This window comes from Lissotriton helveticus, chromosome 6, assembly GCF_964261635.1.
Source record: "Lissotriton helveticus chromosome 6, aLisHel1.1, whole genome shotgun sequence".
Classification (NCBI taxonomy): domain Eukaryota; kingdom Metazoa; phylum Chordata; class Amphibia; order Caudata; family Salamandridae; genus Lissotriton; species Lissotriton helveticus.
This window is the reverse complement of record NC_136067.1, coordinates 2,057,063,497-2,057,086,363: the sequence shown is the minus strand read 5'-3', so window position 1 is coordinate 2,057,086,363 and position 22,867 is coordinate 2,057,063,497. Positions and strand designations below refer to the sequence as shown.

General features: G+C 44.2%; 1 protein-coding gene across 2 annotated transcripts in view; it reads right to left on the bottom strand.

Moving 5' to 3' along the window:
• The window catches only part of LOC144762020 (uncharacterized), a 604,519-nt gene that overhangs the window by 364,265 nt on the left and 217,387 nt on the right, over positions 1 to 22,867 (bottom strand). For both annotated transcript variants that reach the window (XM_078647186.1, XM_078647185.1), the window contains exon 2: positions 18,269 to 18,434. In XM_078647186.1, the coding sequence (XP_078503312.1) occupies positions 18,269 to 18,434 (166 nt within the window). The remainder of the gene's footprint in view (positions 1 to 18,268; positions 18,435 to 22,867) is intronic.

The following is a 22,867-nucleotide window of genomic DNA, read 5'->3' as shown; positions in this document are numbered from 1 at the left end:
CCCTATGAGAGGCCTTGAGGGGGTAATCTGAGGCAAGATACAGGACGTCATAGCGCACAAAAGACGGGAGGCAGTCCACCAAGTGGAGATACTGGAGAGAAAGCTCCTACAACTTGAGAAAGACGTAGACCCGGACGTGGACACGGCCAGGCTATGCCAAATCGCACTCACACGCCTGGAACTCCGAGCCCTGACAGAAAGGGAGGTACAGACCCAAATTCAGACCTCGCATCACCGACTCTATGAGTCGGGAGATTGGGCAGGGAAATTGCTGGCCTGGTTTGGCAGGACCGAAAGAGAGGCAAGATTTGTGGCCATGATATGGGAAGATGAAGATGAGCACATCACAGCACACGCCATTACGGGGGCATTTGCCCGATTCTATACAGGGTTTTACGATGCCAGGACACTAGCAGGGGAGTCACAGATAGTTGCCTATTTTGGTGATGCACACACTCCCTTTAATGACCCAGGAAGATCGAGAATCCCTAGATAATAGGATTGAAACTTACCTTTACCGTGCTAGGCAAATTTCTATTCTTATGGGTTAACAGAACATGGGCAGCCATGGGAAAATATTTGCCAGAACTTCTGCAAGTCGTTGTGACTGAATGCCTCAACTTCGGCTTCCCAATTCACATTCACCCAATTTTGTTTGTTAATAGAGGTCAGTTGTTTATAATTTGATTGGGCTATCTGGATTCCCTCATGATCTCCCCTTTTGACATCCTTGATTAACGTGGACTTTGCCTGTAGGCACTCTTTATTTTACCAAGACGGGGACGGCCCGGGTGAAGAAATATTTTTACCCTCTTTGGCTTTAGTAAAGTGAGACACCAGGGCACTAAACAATGTAGGTTCCATCGGCGGCAGATCGGCAGCGATGAAGTCGGCGTGGACGGGGTAGTCAGGTTCACTGTCAATTGAGCTATCACCGATGATGCCGATGGTCTTGTTCTCAACGGTCTTGTAAGCGACGATGTTGTCAATGAAGAGATTTGAAATTATGTAGATTTTTTGTCTTCAGAGGTTGAATCTTAGCGGATTCTGATGCCTTAGATACAAGTTTTCCTTGTTTTGTCACAGAAAGGGTGGCTGGAAGCCCTGTTGCAAACAAGTCCAATTCAGGAAACTGAATAAGCTTCCTTTTTGCACTGCCTTCATGAAGGGCTTGGTGGAGCATTTTTCACTGAACCTTCCTCTAAAGAGGGGACTTCTCCTTAACAAGGAGGAAAATTCGCTTAAGCCATCAGATCCAAAGTTAACCTCCTTTCTCTGTCTTTAAGAGTCTCCGTTGAAAAATTCCTACAAATATCATACTTGGATGTTCATGATTTGGAGGAAGCCAATAATACACTTTAAATGAGGATATTCAAAGAAAATCTTTTTTAGACCGCAGGATGAACAAGCATTAAAAAGAGTTTTCTTGTCTCTGTCAGCCATGGTGACAGCTGGAGGCAGTCGGCTGTCAAGCAGAAAGACCTGGTGGCCTAGAATCTTACATAATTCAATGTCAGGACAGGAGGCGAGCATTATGCATTTCTTTCTTCACTTTAAATCAGCATAAAGAACCAATTAAAGAAAAACAACAGCAGACTACATATCCCATGAACCCAAGGGGCACAATTCTTAGTAGTAACGATAGTCCAATCACAGTTCAGCCAGGTGTATAAAACATTATGACGTCCCTTCCTGTTCCTCTTTCTTCATTGTTCATCAGTTAAGTCATTTTCATACTGTCTACATTATGCTTAAATTACTGTGGTTTACTAGTGTTTTATTGTTGTGGATTGCTCTGTTGAAATCGGCTCATGGGGCCGCTATCGCACACAGTAGGCTTATTAGCCCAACCAAGTCTCCCGCTCCTCGGCAGGTCTTGAGAGGATGCTGCTGCGTGTGCCTTCAAGCCGGTCAGTTGCGCTTACGACCATTTAAGGCAACTTTGACAAGCGCTTCACCCGCAACACTAGCACGTTTCGGAGGGAATCTCTTAGCAGAGCTTTCCTGCCCCACCAACACTCGCACTTTAAACCACTTCTGGCGGTTGTAGTCCCTGTAGTATCCAATACTCCAGATATATTTGATAGAAGTATTTATTCCAAGCAGGTACAAGGACAGGTCATCATACAAGCAAGTCCAACATCTAACTGAACTATCTATATCCTAGAATACACACAAGACAGTGCAGCCTCATAGAACACCTAACAATGATGTAATATAGATCACTTACCAATGATGTAGGTATGCCACATCTCCCTTCTTTAAAATAAACAACAATAGAATAAAGAACCTATTACATAAATAAAATGACAAGGATAACATATAATACAGAATATTAAAACAACCAAAATTAGAATAAGAAAATAACATAAATTGACTAGATGGCAATTCCCATCTCCTCTTTTATATAAAAAAAATTACATAACATAACTCCTGTATCTAGCAGGAACTTTAGTAACCCTTCCTATACGGGTAGTACTACAAATATTTTGAACATTTCTTTGTGAATTAAGTGCATCAACACTTGAACTAGTACACACACGTTCCTGTGAATCAGTAACATTTTCCTGTGGAACAGTGGTATCACCAGAAGAATGAGAGATTAACTCACTATTAGGTACGTTTTTTACACCAAAAGAATCAAAGTCCATGACATCATCCCACATCCAAGAATAAGAGGACGATGGAATCATCTCATTTATATTAGAACTTTTGTTCTTATACATGCACATCCTATTATAATGCCAAATATTTCCATCACTAAGTTTTGCAGACTTAGAATATGGAGTAATTACTTGTAAAGGAGGCGAATATTTACTCAAACCCTTTTTGACTTTGTTAGGTAATTTTACCTTGACAACATCTCCAGATTTGAAAGAGAATTCACTTGCATTGTGTGTTTTGTCAAACTGGACCTTCCCAGAATCATACATTTTCTTCATATTCGCTCTAACAAGGGCTAGAGACCATTTACTATGTATCTTCTTAGTACTCCAAGCCACATTATCTTTACAAAAAGGTTCTCTTCCCCTCAAAATCCTAAAAGGACTAAATCCAATACCTGTAGGGGTAATCCTATATGCCCATAATGTTGCCAGAAGCTCCTTTTCCCAATCCTTACCACTATTAATTGCAGCCTGAATGCTACTCATTACAACCCTGTTAAATCTCTCCACACATCCGTTCCCGGCAGGATTGTAAATGGGTGTATATTTTCTGATGACACCATTTCTTTCCAAAAACTTTCCATATTTAACTGAAGAAAATTGAGGACCATTGTCACTCAAAATTTCTTTAGGAATACCTTCCCTGATAAATAAACTTTGAAGAAAGTTTATAACATGTTTTGCATCAAAATTTTCTGTAACATCTACTTCAGGCCACTTCTAAAAATAATCCATAACAACCAAAACATGTTTGTTGACACCAACTTGATCTTCAAAAGGCCCTAACCAGTCAATACACAAATGTTCCCATGGATTATCAGGTAAAGATCTCAATCCAAGGGTAGGTCTTTAGGTTTTCAAAGATTTTTCAGAGTCCAAACAAATAGAGCAATTCCTTACAAAGTTTTCAGCATCTTTGTCTACGCCAGGCCACCAATATAGTGATTTGATTCTTGATTTTAATTTAGAAATACCCAAATGGCCCTCATGATTAATTTCTAAAACTTTATTCCTTAAAATCTGTGGTACAACAACTTTCCCACCTCTACAAACATAGCCATCATCATCGAAGGACAGCTCGTCTTGTATTTCCCACATTGCTTTTAAATCTCCACTTAAATCATTTTTATTGGGCCACCCTCTAGTAACAAACGTTTTGGCCTGACACAAAAGCACATCTTGACATAAACCATTATTCCATTAACTCCTAGATATGGCTTCAGAACCTTCTAGTACTACAGCCACACTGAAATTACCATCCTCTTTACAACATTTTAAATCTTGTTGAATGGGAGACCTACTTAAATAATCAGCAACCTGATTGCTCTTCCCCGGTAAATACTCCACTTCATAATGGAAATCCAATAACTTCAAACTCATTTTAGCAATACGTGGAGTAGCCTTAATACTACTCTCAGATGTTAAGACTTTCAATAAGGGTTCATGATCCGTGCGTAGAAGAAATTTGGTTCCGCACACAAATTGCCTGAATTTAGTCATCGCCCACACAGCAGCTAACATGTCTTTTTCAATCACAGAGTATCTGACCTCCGCTGGAGACAATGAGCGTGAGGCAAAAGCTATGGTGATTTCTTTACCTAACTCATTAATTTGAGAAAGGACAGCGCCCAATCCTTTGTCACTTGCATCAATTGTTATAATGCTAGGAGCAAAATTGTCAAAGGCTTGCAAAGGAAAAGCATTTGTCAAATCTGTTTATATGTTCTGAAAATCTTGTTCTACATCTACACTCCATTTAAATTCATTCTTGACTTTCAGAAGCTGTCTTAAGTTAAAAGTTTTTATAGCAAAGTTCTTTATGAACTTAGAGTAGAATTCTGATAATCCTAAAAAGGATCGCACATCATCCTTGGAAGTAGGGGACGGGGCTTTTTCAATAGCCTCCATTAATATCTTTTTCGGTGAAATACCTTTATCACTCACTTGATGTCCCAAGTAAGTTACGAAATTCATTCTAAATTTACACTTCTTCAATTCTGCTGTCAACCCTTTATCCATTAATTTATTAAGCACTAACTCCAGTCTATCATCATGTTCTCTCAGGTCATGTCCCATTATCAATATGTCATCTTGAAAATAAGTAATACCGCTGATCCCTTTGAATAACCGGTGCATTAATCGTTGGAAAACAGCAGCAGTACTAGCAAGACCGAACGGCATTCTTACAAATCTGTAACACCAGAAAGATGTTATAAATGCTGTTAAATTTCTGCAACTTTCATGTAATTCCACCTGGTGGTAGGCGGACGTTACGTCCAGAGTGGAGAACGACTTCACACCTTTGGTTTGAGCAAGAAGTTGGTCAATCTTTGGAAGAGGGAACTTATCTACAACGATATTCTTGTTCAAATCTCTTAAGTATATGCATAGGCGAAGGCGATTATCTGGCTTGCGTGCAATAACCAATGGAGCCAACCATTCAGCAATCTCCACAGGCTCGATAATCCCTTTTTTTTCTAGAATATCTAATTCCTTCAAAACATCATCTTTAATGCTTAAAGGAATATTCCCTACTTTGTGACATACTGGAGTGTTGTCTTTTTTCAAGATGATCTTATGAGAAAACCCTTTTAGTTTTCCAACATCACCTGAAAATACCTTTGGAAATTTCTTTGTTATATTTCCGATAAAGACTTTATCAAAGTCATCTATAAGCATGACTTGATCACTTGCTTTGGGATTTAAAATGATTCCCAACTCCCCCTGATCTATCCATCCCAATACAGATGGACCTTTTTCAGCAACATAATGCTTTCCCATGTGTAGGAACTGGGGTCACCAGTTCCCCGGGGGTAGCCTGGCACGAGCAGGTAGGCACCCGAAAGCTTAGGTGTTAAGTGACTACACAGCACACGCCACCACTGAGACAATAAAAGGCACGCAATGTCTGACGCCACTCCAGTGAGTTTGATTGAAAATCAAATAACTTTTATATAAGATTGAGGTACAGGAGTGGAAAATCACAGTTTCAATTACTCATCAAAGCATTTCATCAGAGGGGAGTAAAGGGAGCAGTCCAATAATCAATGTATCATATTGCAAAAACCATTTCATGAAGGTATTAGCATTTCATTAGTTAACAATAAACTTTTCATGAAAGATTTAGCTTGGACAACCAGCTCATCAGGCAAGGATGGGCATATCCTGTAGCAAGAGGCCACAGGTCTTCAGGTAAGTAACCTGTTCAGTAGGCAAATCAATTGGCTTTTCACCAAGCAAGGGTGAACATTACATAAAACTCCTTTGCAAGAGTAAAACATATCATTCCGCAGAAATAAGCAGTGCATTACATGAGGATAAAACATTTCATTAAATGTAAAACATTTCATCAGGTATAAACCAGCATGTCATCAGGTAATTTTACACACTGCCTCCAGCATGGGTAAAATATTTCCTTAATAAACAACCCGTGCAGTATAGCACTTATAGGCATTTGGGCAACTGTTCCTTAGATAGGATAAACATTTCATGAAGCCCGCCCCTGCAAAGAATTCATTAAAGAATCATTTGAGTACAGTTTATGTAGAGCCATCGCTATTCACCTGCAGGCATTCAGGGGATGCAGTGCCAAACAGGAGCCTAAACATTTCTTTCAAGGTAGAACCTTCAATTAGCTGGAGTGAAACGTTTCATTAGTCAGGTTAAACCATACATAAGGCTAAGAGTAGAACATTTCCCTATATCACTGTAGGCATTCAGGAACCCCTACCCTAGACAGGAGTAAAACATTTAATTAATGAGGAGTACACATTTCAGTAGGGTGAAACCGGCCCTTTCACTAGGCAACCATTTTAACAAGACTTCAAAGCCATTCCCTAAGGCAGTAAGAAGCAGTGCCTGCAGTAACATGAGCACCTCTTCACACTCGAGATCAGCATAGCCTTAAACATATAAAACTTGGCTTAGGCATATGAACCATTTCCTTTTGCAGAAGGAAACCATTTCTTTAGGCATAAGCAAAACCTTTCCTTACTCGGGGATAAATATTTCCTTTAACGTGGGTAGCATTAACTCAAAGGACCATATTCCATCAAAGGAGAAAAGTGAACATTTCATTAATCCTCTTAGGCAAGGCTAAACATTTCATCTTGCAAGAATGCGCATTTCAGCAGGCAATAATAAACAGTAACAGACCCCCAGGTCAGGGGTGCATTCTACCATGCAGTCAACACAGGCCTACTGCCCAATTGAGGGGGGGTCCCCGATGCGCTTAGTTCATGTTCTGGCCCAACCCCGGGCCTTCGGTGGGTAATTAGGGCCAAAGGGGCCCAACTTCAACTTTCCCCCAGGGAGGGGCGAACCCGGGGCCTTCTCCGGCCTCCCGCCCACCTCCCTGGGGTTACCTTCTCTCTTCGGCCTTTCCAAGGCCCTTGCGTAAGCTCTGGGGGAGGGCTCCGGCTCCTCTTGGAGCCCTCTAGTGAGGTCCGGCGACTGCAGGGGTTAACCGGGGTTCTTCGGCTCCCCGGGGAGCCCTTGCAAAGATTTCAGCTGGCCTCGGGAGGGAGGGGGCCTTTCTAGGGAAGCCCGCTCGCTCCGCTGCTCCTCCCGAGGCTGGTGGGGGACCCTGCACTCTCGCTAAGCCCTCTGGAGAGGAGAGGCTGTTCCCGGGCCTTCCGTAGTGCTCACGGCCCGGGAACCAATCAGGATTCGGCTTTTAAGGGGCCCGGCCACACGGCCAATCACTGCGTGGCGGGGGCGTGGCTTGATGCACCCCCGTCACGTGAGGCCGGCAGAACGGCTTCCTCGGCTTCAGGCCTCGTCGGGCCTACTGCGGCCTGACTGGAATTTTACGGCGGCCCTCTCCTGGTCCCGGGAGCCGCCGCAGGGACTTTCCACGTTCGGGCTGGGCTGCGGCGGTGATTTTTGCCCTCCAGCACAACGGATGACGGCGCCTCTCCCCCCTCACTCTTCCGGGCCGAGCGCGGCCCACAGCACACGGCGGCGGCCCTCTCACGGCACCGGGGGCCGCAGGGGGCAGTTGTCGGCAGAATCTGCGCTCCTCAGGGCACAGCAGGTAGCCCGGGGTGGCGGCGGTGAGTATTTCTGCAGCGCCTCGGCAGGGGGGCTTCAGGGACAGCAGCGCTTTGGGCCACAGCGCAAGCAGGGCAGGAATAAGGCTGTCAGCGCTTTTGAAAGGGGCAATTACCACAGCGCTCTTTTGACAATAGCGCTCAGCAGATCGGCAGTCCCCCCCAGCGCTACTCAGGTAGCCCAATTTACTTCAGGTTTCGGACTGTTAACAGTCCAGGCGAAGCAGGACAGCAGAGGGGATGATACAGGACAGCGCCGGGGCCCAGGTCCAGACAAAAGGGGCGCAGAAGTAACACAGCCCAGTACCTGGTAAGCGTACGTAGACTTCTTCTCGGCGCTTGATGGTTTTGGCGCCCTTGTAAATAGCAGTTTCTTGGTTTCTTGAAGGGGGGTTAAGTTGGGGGCTTGTCAGCAGGTCACTGTAGATGGTCCCTGGGTTCTCCCCTCCCGCCGGGCCAGATCAGTGGGTTAGTTCAGGGTCAAACAATAACTATTGGTTAGGACCAAAGGGAATTTTTAAAGACCAGGCTCCGATATGTTCCCTACATGTACTGAACAACACAAAAAATATCAGAGGGTCTAACAAGAAAATGTGTACGCAAGGTGTAAACTAACAAGAAAACCTAAATGTCCCTGCCATGTGTATATCTATCTAAGGTCATCCCTTCAACAGACCCACATAGTGGTCAGGCAAGGATGCCCATCAGTCACCACACGGAACCGCCCTTCATCATTTGGGATTCCTTCAAGACCACCACTAGGCGGCCACTGGGTGTTCACAGAGGGGGGCCCAGATGATAAAAGAGCCCTCAACCGATCAGCCAGGTCTTTCTATGGTCTTGTTACTCAATTATGAGGATATTGGCACAAAAGAGGGACTGATGTTGCAGTGCACAAAAAGGTGTGTGAAAAAATAAAATAAAAAGGTGTCATAAAATTGGATGGGGGGTACTGGAAGTGATTTTATTCTGATGCTACCCACTCTTCCAACATTAAAAAGTAGTCAGTAACAGCCACAAAAATTTAGACTGCCCGGATATACTATAAGGTCGACATGTTTCAGCAATTATCGACACGTTATGTCATTGCTTTCTTCAGGACCAAATATACTGATGGCTACTGCAACAAAGTGATTAATGAAACAAAACAGTGCTCAAAACCAACATAGATAGAACTGATACAGAGATCACCTGAATCCACTAGGTGTCCGCATCGTTCTTCTCCACTCTTCTGAGTCGTGTGAATACTCAGACTGGTAAGAGGTACAGACCTTACCCCACCTGACCAGGGGAAGCACCGCTCTGTCCGTCGGTACCTCGAAAATCGGCGTTCAGGGTACCTCACTCAACTTAAGAGGCAGCACCCTACTCTAACTGTGGGCAGGCAAGGCAGGCTGGAATGGCAACAATGTTTGGGGTCCCTGCCAGCTCCTGGCAACTAGAATGCGCCTTAACAAGACCACGCTGCAGTAACAGGGGTCAGTGGCAGCAGCCATGTTGAGGGTAGAGGGCACCTGCACCTAGCATGGATTTTAACATTACCCAGGGCATTACAACCTCACAGGGCCTATACAATTACATTATAAAGGGGGGACATCCTGAATTCGGGGAAGCAAAAAGCAAACAATTTCCGTGAAAAGGGCCAAGTCCAACACCATGGTAGACCTATCTTTGAACTTGAAAAGTTCCTCTACATACCCCACCATGGGAATTCTCTCACCAGTGTATGTAACAGGATGAATATCTGGAGGTTTTAATTCCTTATTGATGAACTTTGCGAATTCTTTATCCCAAACTGCTCTCTGCACAATAGTATAAGGGGATCCAGAATCCGCAATAATTTTAATGGTTACCCCACCAATGTCAATATCACATACTGGTTTCTTTTTCCTATTTACACTGACATTCAAAACACCTTTGTCAGTGTCATCAAAATCTAATATGCAATGTATTTCTTCATCATCAGAACTTACTTCATTATTACTATCTTTTTCCTCTTTTTCATTAACATAGTTTACATGCTTTTTTTGATTTTTGTTAACTCGTCTTCTACATACTTTAGCATAATGGCCCAGTATTCCACAGTACGTACATTTAGAGTTCAAAGCAGGACATTTATTATCAAATGCAGTGTGACCTGTATATCCACACCTATAACAAGTATTCTTATTATCACTATTATTTTTGTTCTTATAATTATCTTTTCTATTGTTGCGATAATCATATTTCTTGCCATCAATCTTTATTTTCTCTTGTACAATAGCGACTATTTTATTATCACAATCCTTTTTTAGTGCCACTTGGGCGCACCTCTTAGACATTTCTGTTTTTTTAATAATGGCTATTATTTCATTCAATGGAGAATCCCCACAAACCCAAAGCTTTTCCTGAATGGAAGCGTTATTGCAGTGCATGACAAGCTGATCCCTGACAAAACTGTCATGAAGATTCTCAAACTGACAATTTATCGATAACTTCTTTAAGGATGATGCATAATCTTCCACAGATTCAGTTTTCTTTTGTTTCCTTTGGAAAAATTCATATCGGCTTATTCCAACACAGACAGTCGGTTGATAGTATCTGTCTAAATCAGCTAAGGTATCCAGAAAAATGTCTGAGCTGCTATCCACACTTGTTTTCTTCTCCGTTTGTAAATAAATCCTTATTCCTTCTGGTCCTAAATTATGCAAAAGCATTTTTTTCCTTGATGGTGTGAAAGCCTCATAATTTTCTTCCTCGAGAGCTGCTACATAGTTTAAAAAGTACTCTTTCCAATCAATCCATTTGATGGAAGGCTCACCAGGTCGAGGAAGAAATGGAACAGGAGTAACCAACCCTGTAGATTGTGAAGCCATATTTGTGTGAGGGAACAAGTAATTATAAAACTTGCTCTTAGGTGTGATAAGTAGATCTTTGTGGATGTGGTGAATGTATTGTAGATTATTCTACGATAGATGTTAGTACTCACACTTTTATTTTTTTAATTCCATATAAGAATGTCAGATAATTGTTCCACTTACTTTAGCGCTGGAAATTTAGTGCAAAATAATGTCAAAACACTTGCAAACTCAATTGGTATAGATGAAATCTCTACGCGTAGATTAGTTGCTAAGCAAACGTTTATCTTGGTAACAGACGCTCTTTAAAATGGCCGCTGCGTGGATGTGCGTGATGACATCGCCGCGTACACGTTTCCACGTGATGACAAGATACGTTGTGTGTTGTCACTCTGTTTCACAGCGCGAGTCAAGCTTAACCAGCGCGAGTCAAGCTGAACCAGCGCTCATGCTGCGAACGTTGCCACGACTCAAAAGATGCACTTGAGCCGGTAGGAGTTTCTTAATTTTCTAAAACACGTTTCTTGTGCAAAAAATATGTCAAAATTCACGCTTCACAAATATGAAATTACTCACGATTTCCACTCACTGTATATGGAGTTTAAATGCAGCCACACCATAGACAAGAAAATAAACTTGTAGTTACCGATTTTTCAATAACACGATTTTTGTTATATCTTCTTTATTCTTGTCCTTCCTCAAATGAGCAGTGCGCTCTGCTTGGCAAACAAAAAAAAATTGCGCTGCTCACAATATTATGTTCTTAATCAAAGTCTTTTAAAATCTTCAAGATCTTGGAACGAAGAAAATAATCTGGAGGTGGTTTTAATTGAGTTCTTGAGTTCAATTATCCCATCCTGTCGCCATTGTAGTATCCAATACTCCAGATATATTTGATAGAAGTATTTATTCCAAGCAGGTACAAGGACAGGTCATCATACAAGCAAGTCCAACAGCTAACTGAACTATCTAAATTTTAGAATACAACAAGACAGTGCAGCCTCATAGAACACCTAACAATGATGTAATATAGAACACTTACCAATGATGTAGGTATGCCACAGTTCCATGGGAACACAGAGCATTGCAGCGCCACCTGGTGGCGATTTGGTATTATTGCAGCCGGTTAAACTGCAGTTCGAGCACCTGCAAGGAGGTTGCCCTAAGGAGTATAAAGGGCATTTTTCTTTATATTTGACTGTGTGCTCTCACTCTCATTAAAGATGAATCCTGCTAGGGACCATGAATATTCATCCTTTCAGGAGGCTGAGGAAGAATGGCCTCGCGAATGCCTTCCTCCAGCTGTGGTCAGGAGTTGTCCCAAGCTATTTCCAGGGCATTGCCCCTTCCCCCCCCCCATTGGGGATCTGGTAGACAAACTAACTAAATGTATTCCCAAGGTTTTCAATGACTCTCTTCTAAGGAAGCGGGACCTAGTGGTAGTGGCGGAAACAAGGCCTCTGAGTGCGACGCAGGGCACCTGGAAGGTTTCGAGAGGCTTAGGCAAATCTTCCATAAGAGTGCGTGCACGCTTAAAAAATTTACCTTACCGGGAGGAAGAGAAACTTACAGAAAACTGCGGTGAGGTCCCCCAAAATCTTGACCCTAGTAGTGGGGTTTCCTGTAGAGGGGAGGGTGAATCAGACAGGGATTTCTCCTCCAATGAGGATCAGGACTCGGGCAGACCATGGTGCCCGATCCAACTTCTCTGAATCCCCGGACGGGTACGGGGGATACTCGGACATGTTTGACCCAACTGACATATACCATCCTAGGTCAGTAGAGTGGACCCCAGACCAGAAGGTTGCCGAGTACATGGCTGGCAAAAATCGCCAGCCCCTGAATTAAAGAGTTCAGGGCAAGACTCAGGGGGGAATGTCCTATGCCATCTCTGAAGGGGAAAGTAGTGACTGACCACACCCAATATAGATGACAAGCTTTGCACCTTTTTTAGCAAATACATGAGGGACCACAAGTAGGTCATTGATAGATCCTGGGGGACTTGCCAGGATAAGCTCTTGGATGTAGTGGGACCTCTCACTCAAATAATTCAGATGGCGGACGTTCCAAACAATCAGGGGTTCCCATGTCCACGGAGATAGTGTCTGGCTGTGCACAGACAGCTATCTGCCTACTCGGCAATGTTAATTGCACTCTAACAGCAGGAAAGAGGAGATCTCTCCTCAACAAGATCGATCCTAAGCTGGGGTGAACCGGCTACATTGGAAGCAGGGGCCTTAGCTCAGGTAAACGTATTTGTGGAACCTTTTGTCAAGGAGTTAAATAAGTTTGTGACTACCTTCTCTACCCTTGACAAGGCAGAAGTCTCTATACAAAAGAATTTTGCTAGAAAGGTTTTTATAGGAGCCAGAAGAGACAAGGGCCGCTCCTCCGGCCGGTCATACCAGCAAGCTCCCTCTTGAGCCCAATTCAAATGAAACAACAGCTGGAATGTTGGCCTAGAGGGAACATTCTACCCCAGCAGGGGCTCCGGCAGAGGAAAGAGCCACACTACAGGAGGAAACTCTGGTAAGCCTTACCCCTTCTTCTCCTTAAGATCTAGGGTGGAGACTCCTGTGGTTCATGCACAATTGGGGGAGGATCACAGTACACACATGGGTCCACCAAACAGTGAGGAGATTTAACATATAGTTTTACGGATCCTCCGTGCAGGATGCACGCCTGAGACCATGGTTTATCTCAACCGAGGACATGCACCTAATAGATTTCGAGGAAGCAGAGCTTGCGCAAAAAAGTGCCATTTACAGGTCAGTAGTTCACCCAAAAGCTAAGAGTTCAACAAGTGACAAGTGTATTGCCACTCCAAGATGGAGGGCATCCATATACTCAGGGATATACTTCTAGGAGAGGACCGGGTGGTCAGGCTGGATCTCAAGGACGCCTACCTGTCGGTTACCATATACGAGACGCACTGACGATTCATACAATTCAACTGGAGGGGGAACATTTACGAGTTTTAAGGGCTTACCTTCGGCATGTCATCGGTCCCCTGGTGCTTCACCAAGTTGCTGCGGCCAGTGGTAGAGACCCTGCACACAAGGAGAGTACGAGTGATTATTTACCTGGACGACATCCTCCTCATGGAACAGTCTCCCATATAACTCACACGCAATCTGAGCATGACTATTGTACTACTACAAGACCTAGACTTCATCATCAACAACAGATGGCGTTACTGGGGTATCTCATCGACTCTATCTCAGCTTCCCTGAGCCCACCATCCTCCAAGGTATCGAAGATCCGAAGGAACTCTGAACAGTCCTACGGAGGGACGGAATCTCCTTGCGGCAATTGGCCCGGATTGTGGGACTACTATCATCGTCCATACAATCCATCTTCCTGGGCCTGCTTCATTACAGGGCCCTGCAGAGGATGAAAGCCACTCACCTACGACGAGGTCTGACCTATTTGGAGCTGATATCCCTAACACAAGAAGTCAGGACAGAACTTCAATGGTGAATCGATATCATGGATTCCTGGAATGAGAGTGTGATCTTTAGGACCACGTCGTACATCGTCATTGAATTGGATGGCAGCCGCCTGGGCTGGGGGGCCAGATGTGAAGATGTGTCAATGGGGGAGGTGGGGGTGGTGTCCTGTTGCATTCTGCTTCAGATGGATAACATCTTGATGATCCAGTACATGAATTGATTAGGAGGCACCCGCTCGAAGACTCTTTAGAATCTGACTAAGGATTTCTGCCATTACTAGCTTCAAAACAGATTTCTGTGACAGTGAAGTAGCCACCAGTATTACAGAATGCAGTAGCGGACTGGAATTCCAGTAACTTTTCGGATAGCAGCGATTGGCAGCTGGCTCCAAGATTTTCCAGACACTGATAAAACAGATGGGGTCCTTGAGATCTGGACCTTTTTAAATCACGGTTGACCATCAACTTCCACGATACATGAGCTGAAGACCAGACCCAGAAGCCATAGCTGTTGATGCCTTCTTCCAGGCACTATTCTTGATGATCCACAAGGTAGCAGCATAGGTCGGATAACAGTCAGCCTCCCTGGTGTTGGTCACACCGATATGGAAGTCACAGGCATGGTTCACAACGCTGTTGGAATTGTCCTGGGACCTTCCCATTGCACTGCCATTATTCCCTTCCCTTCTCTGTGACCTACAGGGTTCCCAGCATCCCCTGGTCCTTCAGGGATACCTCTCCCACATGGCTTGGAGAATTTCCGGGGACGCAGGGAAGACAACCAACTTTCAGCGGATGCTGCAAACTTTATACAGCAAGCCAGAGCCTCAGGCACCATCAAGAGATATCACTCGGCTTTCAGACAATGGTATTGTTGGTGTGTGGCGCGAAATCTGGATCCCTTGGGAGCAGAGGTTAAACACATTCAAGGATGGCAAACCATACCATCAATTCTTTTAGGTCGGCCAAATCAGCCAGACATAACACTATTAATAACAAACCGGCAGGAGAACACTCTTGGGTCTGTAAGCTGATGAGGTCTCTAGACCACTGGAGCCATATATGCGGGCCTATGGGATGTTAATGATGTCTCACAGCAATCCTTACTGTCAAGATAACCAGACCTGTCATGGAAGGAGCTCTACGAAAAATTGCCTATTTTACTATGCCTCATTTAGTGTAAACAGGTATCAGATGTGAGGGCATTGGATATCTCTGCTAGAGTTTTCATACTGTAAGGAGTCATGTTTACCTTTCTACGAGAACTAAGACTAATACCATGGGTATCTTATCCTTCATTCTCAGAACATCCTAAACTATGTGTAGTCAGATGCATTATGGAATATGAGGAGATGACAGTAGTCATTAGGCCGGCAGGTGAGAAACAACTTTTAATTGCCATGCAAAAAACGTTCACTGCAATTTTGACTCTTTCTATTGCCAGGTGGGTATGGTGGACCATGGCCGAAGCTGGTGTGAAAGTGCATACGTTCAGGCCCACTCCACCAGAGGGGCAATGGTATCTAAGGTCATTCAGGTAAGTGGCAGATTTGAAGACATCATGAATGCTGTGGATTGGTCATCCGAGTCTACCTTCAAAAAGTTCTATTTCAAACCCATTTAGGAGGCCACCACTCTGGTAGTAAGTAAGTGTTGAACATGCAAAATCCTCACCTCTGGTCCGGACATAGAATGAAAAATGTCCTAGCTAGCAAGAAGGAAAGTTTGACTTCTATTAAGGACAATGAGGCTAGGCTTATCCCACACGGGGTACATCATGGAATGATCTCTGGACCCACTTCATTATCAGTAAGTAAAGTAATTTGTATGTGTTTATCAAATTGAAGGCTCATGGATGTGATTGAACCCACATTATATTACAAAGATTTGGATAATGGGTGTTACCTCTCTATTGTAGGAAATGATCAGAAATTCGACTAGGAAATGCGTTCCAGGTTGAATTCCTCCAGTGAAGAAGAGGAACTGGAAGGAACGTCATAATGTTATATATACGGGGATGGACTGTGAATATACTCTGATTACTATAGAGACTCATGCCTCTGGGGTTCAGGGAATATGTAGTCTGCTGTTGTTCTTCTTTAATTGGTTTTTTAAAGGCTTCTGATGTAATAAAGTGAAGAATAGAATGCATAATCCTCGCCTCCTTATCCTTGAAACTTTCCTTATGACCAACAACTCGCAGTAGTCCAGTGATGAAGACAGTGCTTGTACAAACTGACGGCAGATCAAGAAAGTAACACATTTTGGGTTCATTCAAAGGTTAGAGCAGAGCTCTGTCAGGGGTCTCTTTCACACACGTCTCTACAGGGAGTAGGAGAGCTTAAGCTACCACCTCACTGGCTAACGTTTGGTTGCTTTCAAATGAGGTGGATGTGTTAATAAATCTACAATGTTTCAGACCTATGGCCATTTTATATAGTATACTGTAATTTAACACTGTGTACTGCTATTTTGGTGTACCTGGTATTCCCTGCCTGATGATGAAGAATGATTCAAACCAGTGAATATATAAAAGATCCAAAGTTCGAGAAGCACATTTTACTCCAGGATATGTCAAGGGAGAGTTCATTGGCGCTACCTCGACTCAAGAAGCTCTATTTCAATGCATGTGCTGTAATACAGTGGTTCTTAACCTTTTGACTACTGTAGATCCGAACACTACTAGAATCCGGGGACCCCCACTGAGTCATTATTGGGAACCAGAGACCTCCAGCCTAATCAATTTCTACGATTTGAACCTCAAAAACAATACACAAAAATATGAAAACAAGTACACACCAAATGATCAAATATTTAAATATGTTGTTTAATTCACAACAAAATTAGGAAAAGTTTTCACATTTTCAGTTTTGCATCTTTATTTGTATATACTTTATTCATTTTCATAGAAATATTTTTTATTTCATAAAACAGTCATGGACCCCCAGGGGTCTTATGATTACAGGTTACGACCACTGTTGTAATATTCACCTGACACACGCACACACACACACACACATCCCAGGAAGGATAAGTTTCTTTTGCGCAGGTTAGTGATATGCTGTCAATGTGTTCTCCTTTTGGGAGTCATATTCACCCTCCACATTAGATGTGTACCACAGTCCCAAACCTCTCAACCCGGTCTCTACCTCATCTGATTTTAATGGAAACTTCAGTCTGGACCAGTGGCTCTGGCATTACTGGCTGCTGGGGCAACAGAAAACTATAGATTTTCAAATGGGGGAGCAGGTCGTCAACATTGACATTGTTACTTTCACATGTCCATGCCAGGCACAGTGTATCCAAGTGCTGGGCTTCTCTGTAGCAAACAAAAGCATTCCAGGACTTGTAGTGTTGATTCACTTCAACTGAACTAGCACACCTGAAAACTGTGATTATTGCGGACCCATGACTGCAGGACTGCTCAATGTTGGCATGGAGTGGTGGTCTGCTAGTACCATCTGAGGTCTTGAATTCCACATTAGCATGACACAGCCCTGCTAAGTTTCCCAAGTCCATGTGCAACTGGCTGAACCACTTGATGGTTTTCTTGAATTTAGATTTGTTGTTGGGTTTACCTGGTTTTAAAATCAGAACTACAAGTCGCAGAATGAAACTCAAAAATCAGGCCTGGAGCAGCTAGTCAAGCTTACATCTGTGAAACCTGGCAGCTGTAATACTTGATCTTCTCGTGCGGTAATGTATGAAAGTGAATGGAAACATCAAAATGCTCCCTTTTATTCTACTGCTCACTGTGAGATCGGGCACTAGCCTTACGGCTAGAGCAGGCGACCTCGAAGCTGGGGAACCGGGTTTGAGTCTCTGCAACAACACTCAACATCTTGTGATTCTGGGCAAATCGCTTAATCTCCCCGTGCCTAACAAAAATGAATGTGTCCTTCTATAATGAAACTGGTGCTCATGTAAAGTGCTCTGAAACCCGGTGTCTTGTGTCTAGTTTGCGCTATATGAAACTCAAAAAAGAACAAAGGCCCTGGGAGGAAAACCGCCACACGCAGCTCACTGACTTCAGACACATAAGTTATGCTCTTGACACAAAAACACTGAATAGACATTCTTTATCCTCTAGCCTCAAACTCCTCATGCCCTTTCTTAGATAAACCGCTATGGGGCAGACTTCACTCGTAGTAGTCTGGACGTCCCTGACACAAGATAATTATTTTTCACTTAGAATTGAGTCAAAGAGACACAACTTCCAATCAGATGTGGAGAGTACTGAAAGCCCAATCACTATGCACTCACCTGGAGGAGGGTCCAATCCCTCCACAGGAAGCACAAAGAGGATAGCAAGAAGCAAGATGACACCAGTTGTCTTCATCATGATGTCGGCAGCAAAACCTGAATCGCTCCTGCATCTGTGACTGGGATTTACTGGATAACATGGGTGGAGCAGGAGGGAAGGCTGACCCTGATAGTGACAAATGGAGACAGAGCACCAGACAAATATAACTATTTTAAAAATGTTTATGTCAAAATAAGAAGCATTATTCAAGAGGCAGTACATTTATAAACGGTATTTCTTCAGTCAGGCTTGTTTACTAAGATAAAAACAGATATTTTGCAACACTGCAACTGCCTGATGGGATTTTGATGAGAAATGAATATCAGTGATTGTGCAGTCACCGAAACATTCAACTTTAAAGATAAATCCAGTGTTAATTAAAACAAGAGACCTCAGTGGGTCAATCCCATCTCTACCAGAATTCACCACTCCTCTGTAGGACAACATACTGAGTTAGTCAGAATTTTTTTAAAGCAGGGCAGGAGCAGTGCAGCACAGGTCTACTACACTATAAGGACAACAATACAAAGATGGGCAAGAGACGCTGTATTCCATGGGTCGAGAAAAGACAAGGTCTCCTGCGTGCATGTTATATTGGGTGAAAACCCCGACTACAGCAAACAACCATCCTGCAGCTGGAACAAGACAACTTAAGCAGATGACATGACCAAAAACAAGATGGCAACTGTGCAATGTATTTTCAAACATCTCTACAACAAATAGGAATAGTTTCCCGCCTAGTGTTCAGCATCAGAAGAAGCACTAAGCTTCCTGGCTTACGTAACCTCTGAAAATTCAACAATTTGGGCCCCAAGGAAGATCTCATTGAGCTGTTGTCTCACAGAATGGAGATCGAAATTCACAGGTATACATCAGGAGGTACTGGGTGCCACACAAACCTTTAAGGGCTGCCTGCAGTATGTATAACAATGGGCACTCATACTAATGCATCACTACAGTACCCTCATACATGACCTCATTCATTTCAACATTCAATAACTGACTGCAGGTGTCCACAAATAACTCAAGGAGCAGAAGCTCCGGTCAAGACTTGAGTCAAGATTTGTTACCATTGTGTTTGCAAAAATAATGTTGACATTATTATATGTATCTTCTCTTTTTAAATGTCAACACATGATTGATGTATTCGTATGTTTCATGTGGGTTGTTCAATGACAATAATTATGTGAAGAGTAAAGTCCTTAAGGTGTAGAACTGAATCTATGATTAGGGAGAGCATCAGGCACAATGGAAATGAAGACCACGGCAGCACAGGTCTACTGTACTACAGTGCCCTTTGACCACACAGGCATACTGTTTTGACTTTATCTAATACTGCCGGCCTGAGAGACTCTTCAGGGGTGGGAGTGCTTGCTGAGGTGCACCTACAGAAGGCTCCAATGCAGTCATCAGCTTTGTGTTCTCAAACAGGAGAAACACAAGTTAACAGCAGAGGATCACTAATGGCTTGGGGAGCTTTGCAGACCTGGTGTAGTGGCAGCAAAGTTTGTGAGCGATAAGGAAGAGTATCCCTATTGCAGACAACTGGAAAGATTAGCACCATGAATAGCTGAGGAACTACTGAGTCGCTAGTAAAAAAACAGGTTCTCTACTTGTCAGCCACTGGTGATCCTCAGTCCTCACTGTATATTTATTGTTGTTGCTGACTATACAATACAATGAACGCAGAGTGTTCCCTGAAGACCACCTTCAGGTCTCATCAACCCTGACTGATTTGACAGCACAGAGATTGGGAGTGCCCAGATGGGGATAAAGGTAAATTAGAGACAAGAGTCTAGGGATACAGTGAGAGAAGTAACGCTTTCTGGTATATGCATTACACTGTTTTTTTTAGCTGGGAAGGTAACCAATGATTACTCACCATAGGTGCCTGGGCCTCTGCCCTACTTGTATCCTCACTATGTTTTATTATACTAACCATAAATAATAGCCTATTATACACTCCTGATGTAACAAAATGCTGACCCTCGCAATAAGCAACAGCCTGTTTGAGTCAGTGACTGTCAGATGAACAAGTTACTTACCTTCGGTAACGCTTTTTCTGGTAGATACAATATCTGCCTGTGGATTCCTCACCTTGTGAATATCCCCTTGCGTCAGCAACATTCGGAAATTCTTTTTGTAGCTTCGCGTCGACGTGGACGACGTCACAGAGGCACGGCATCGCTAGCGACTCCGATGACGTCACCGACACCATAATAGGCCCACGCCGGCGTGATGACGTCAGTTCCGCCCTTTTGTCCGTGCCTTCGAGGCACACGGACGGACCGACAACAGTAGATATATACACAGTATACAATAGTCAAGATAACACACACAGTGTAATGCAGTAAATCAAGTAGAATAAAACACTGCTTTTGAGAATAACATATATATATTAAGACATTGCCATTATCTAAGGTATAGAAGAGTGGACAACGGGGAGGCGGGTGGGCATGTGAGCAATCCACAGGCAGATATTGTATCTACCAGAAAAAGCGTTACCGAAGGTAAGTAACTTGTTCTTCTGATAGATACATCTGCCAGTGGATTCCTCACCTTGTGAATAGAGTCCCACAGCAGTCCCCACTCCCGGAGGAGGGTGTCCCCTCTCCTATACCAGAAAATCCTGGAGGACAGAACGCGCAAAGTGGCCGTCCCTCCTCACCTCGGTATCCAAGCAGTAATGCTTCGCAAAAGTGTGGAGGGAGGCCCAAGTTGCCGCTCTACAAATGTCCTCAACAGGCACAGCAGATGTTGAAGACTTTGCTCTAGTAGAATGAGCCCTAATACCTTCTGGAGGTTCCTTACCCACCAGGGAGTAGCAGATCTTGATGCATAGTATGATCCATCTTGAAAGTGTGCGCTTGTGCACAGCTTTTCCTTCCTTGCAGCCAGCAAATCCAACAAACAGCTGGTCATCCACCCTGAGCTCACTTGTCCTGTCCAGGTAGAAGCTCACCGCCCTCTTCGGGTCCAAGCGGTAAAGTCTCTCCTCCTCCTTGGAAGGGTGAGGGGGAGGATAGAAGGTAGGAAGGGTAATAGACTGTCCTAGATGGAAGGGAGTTACCACCTTAGGCAGAAAAGCAGACCTGGTCCTAAGAACCATTCGTTCAGCATGAATAGTCAAGAATGGGGGCTTTGAACTAAGAGCTTGAAGCTCACTTACCCTCCTTGCCGAGGTAATTGCAACAAGGAAGACCGTCTTAAAAGACAAAAACCTCATGGGTCACTTGTGCAAAGGTTCGAAAGGAGAACCCATCAGGAAAGTAAGCACCAGATTTAAGTCCCATTGAGGCACAATAAAGGGAGTAGGAGGAAATGTATTTGTAAGGCCCATTAAAAATCTTAAAACCACAGGAGATTTGAACAATGACGGCTGATCCGGCAAACAGAGAAATGCCGACAGTGCCGAAAGATAACCCTTGACTGTAGCAACAGCAAACCCTTGCTGCGCCAAAGAAAGAGCAAACTGCAGAATATCAGACAAACGAGCCTTCAAAGGGTCAACAGATTTCTCTCCACACCAAGTGACAAATTTAGACCATCTGTAAGAATAGATTGATTTGGTGGAGTCACGCCTGGCCGAAAGAATGACATCCACCACATCATGTGGGAGAGAAAAGGAATTCAGGTTGCCCCGTTCAATCTCCAGGCATGAAGGTGTAAGGTCTGCAGGTGGGGGTGTAGAACCTGCCCCTCCATCTGAGAGAGGAGATCTGCCCTAAAAGGGAGACGGAGAGGCGGGCACGAGGAGAGGTGGAGAAGATCTGTGTACCACACCATCCTTGGCCAATCCGGGGCGATCAATATAACTTGGGCCCGGTCTTGGTGAATCTTCCTCAGAACCCGAGGAATCAAGGGTATGGGAGGAAACGTGTAAAGGAGTTGCGAGTCCCAACTCAACTGAAACGCGTCCCCCAAGGCTCCCTGCATCGGATCCTGGAGGCTGCAGAATGACGGGCAGTGAGCATTCTCGTGAGTGGCGAACAGGTCCACCTGAGGAGTCCCCAACGTCCGAAAGACGTGACAAACTACCTCTGGATGAAGCCTCCACTCGTGGTCGGCTGAGAACTGCCGACTGAGACTGTCTGCACGAACGTTCAGAACTCCGGCCAGTAGATTTGCCATCAGACAAATCTGATGATCCTGAACCCAGGACCAGAGCCGCAGAGCCTCTCTGCAGAGACACTGCGACCCTACTCCTCCCTGCTTGTTGACATACCACATCGCGGTGGTGTTGTCCGTCAGGACCTGAACCGACCGACCGCGAAGGGAAGGGAGGAAGGCCTTGAGCGCCAGACGTATCGCCCGCAATTCCAGAAGGTTGATGTGAAGCAACCTTTCCTCTGGAGACCAAAGACCCTTGACCTCCAGATCCCCCAGATGAGCACCCCACCCTAGAGTGGATGCGCTTGGTGCTCGGGCAAGACAGCTATGACAGCTCCTGCGCTATACTAAGAACACCCGCAGACCTACAACTTGATCCACTTCTAGCTCAGAAAGGGGGGCAAATAACTAACGCACAGGAACAACTTCCTACAAACTTGAATCCACGA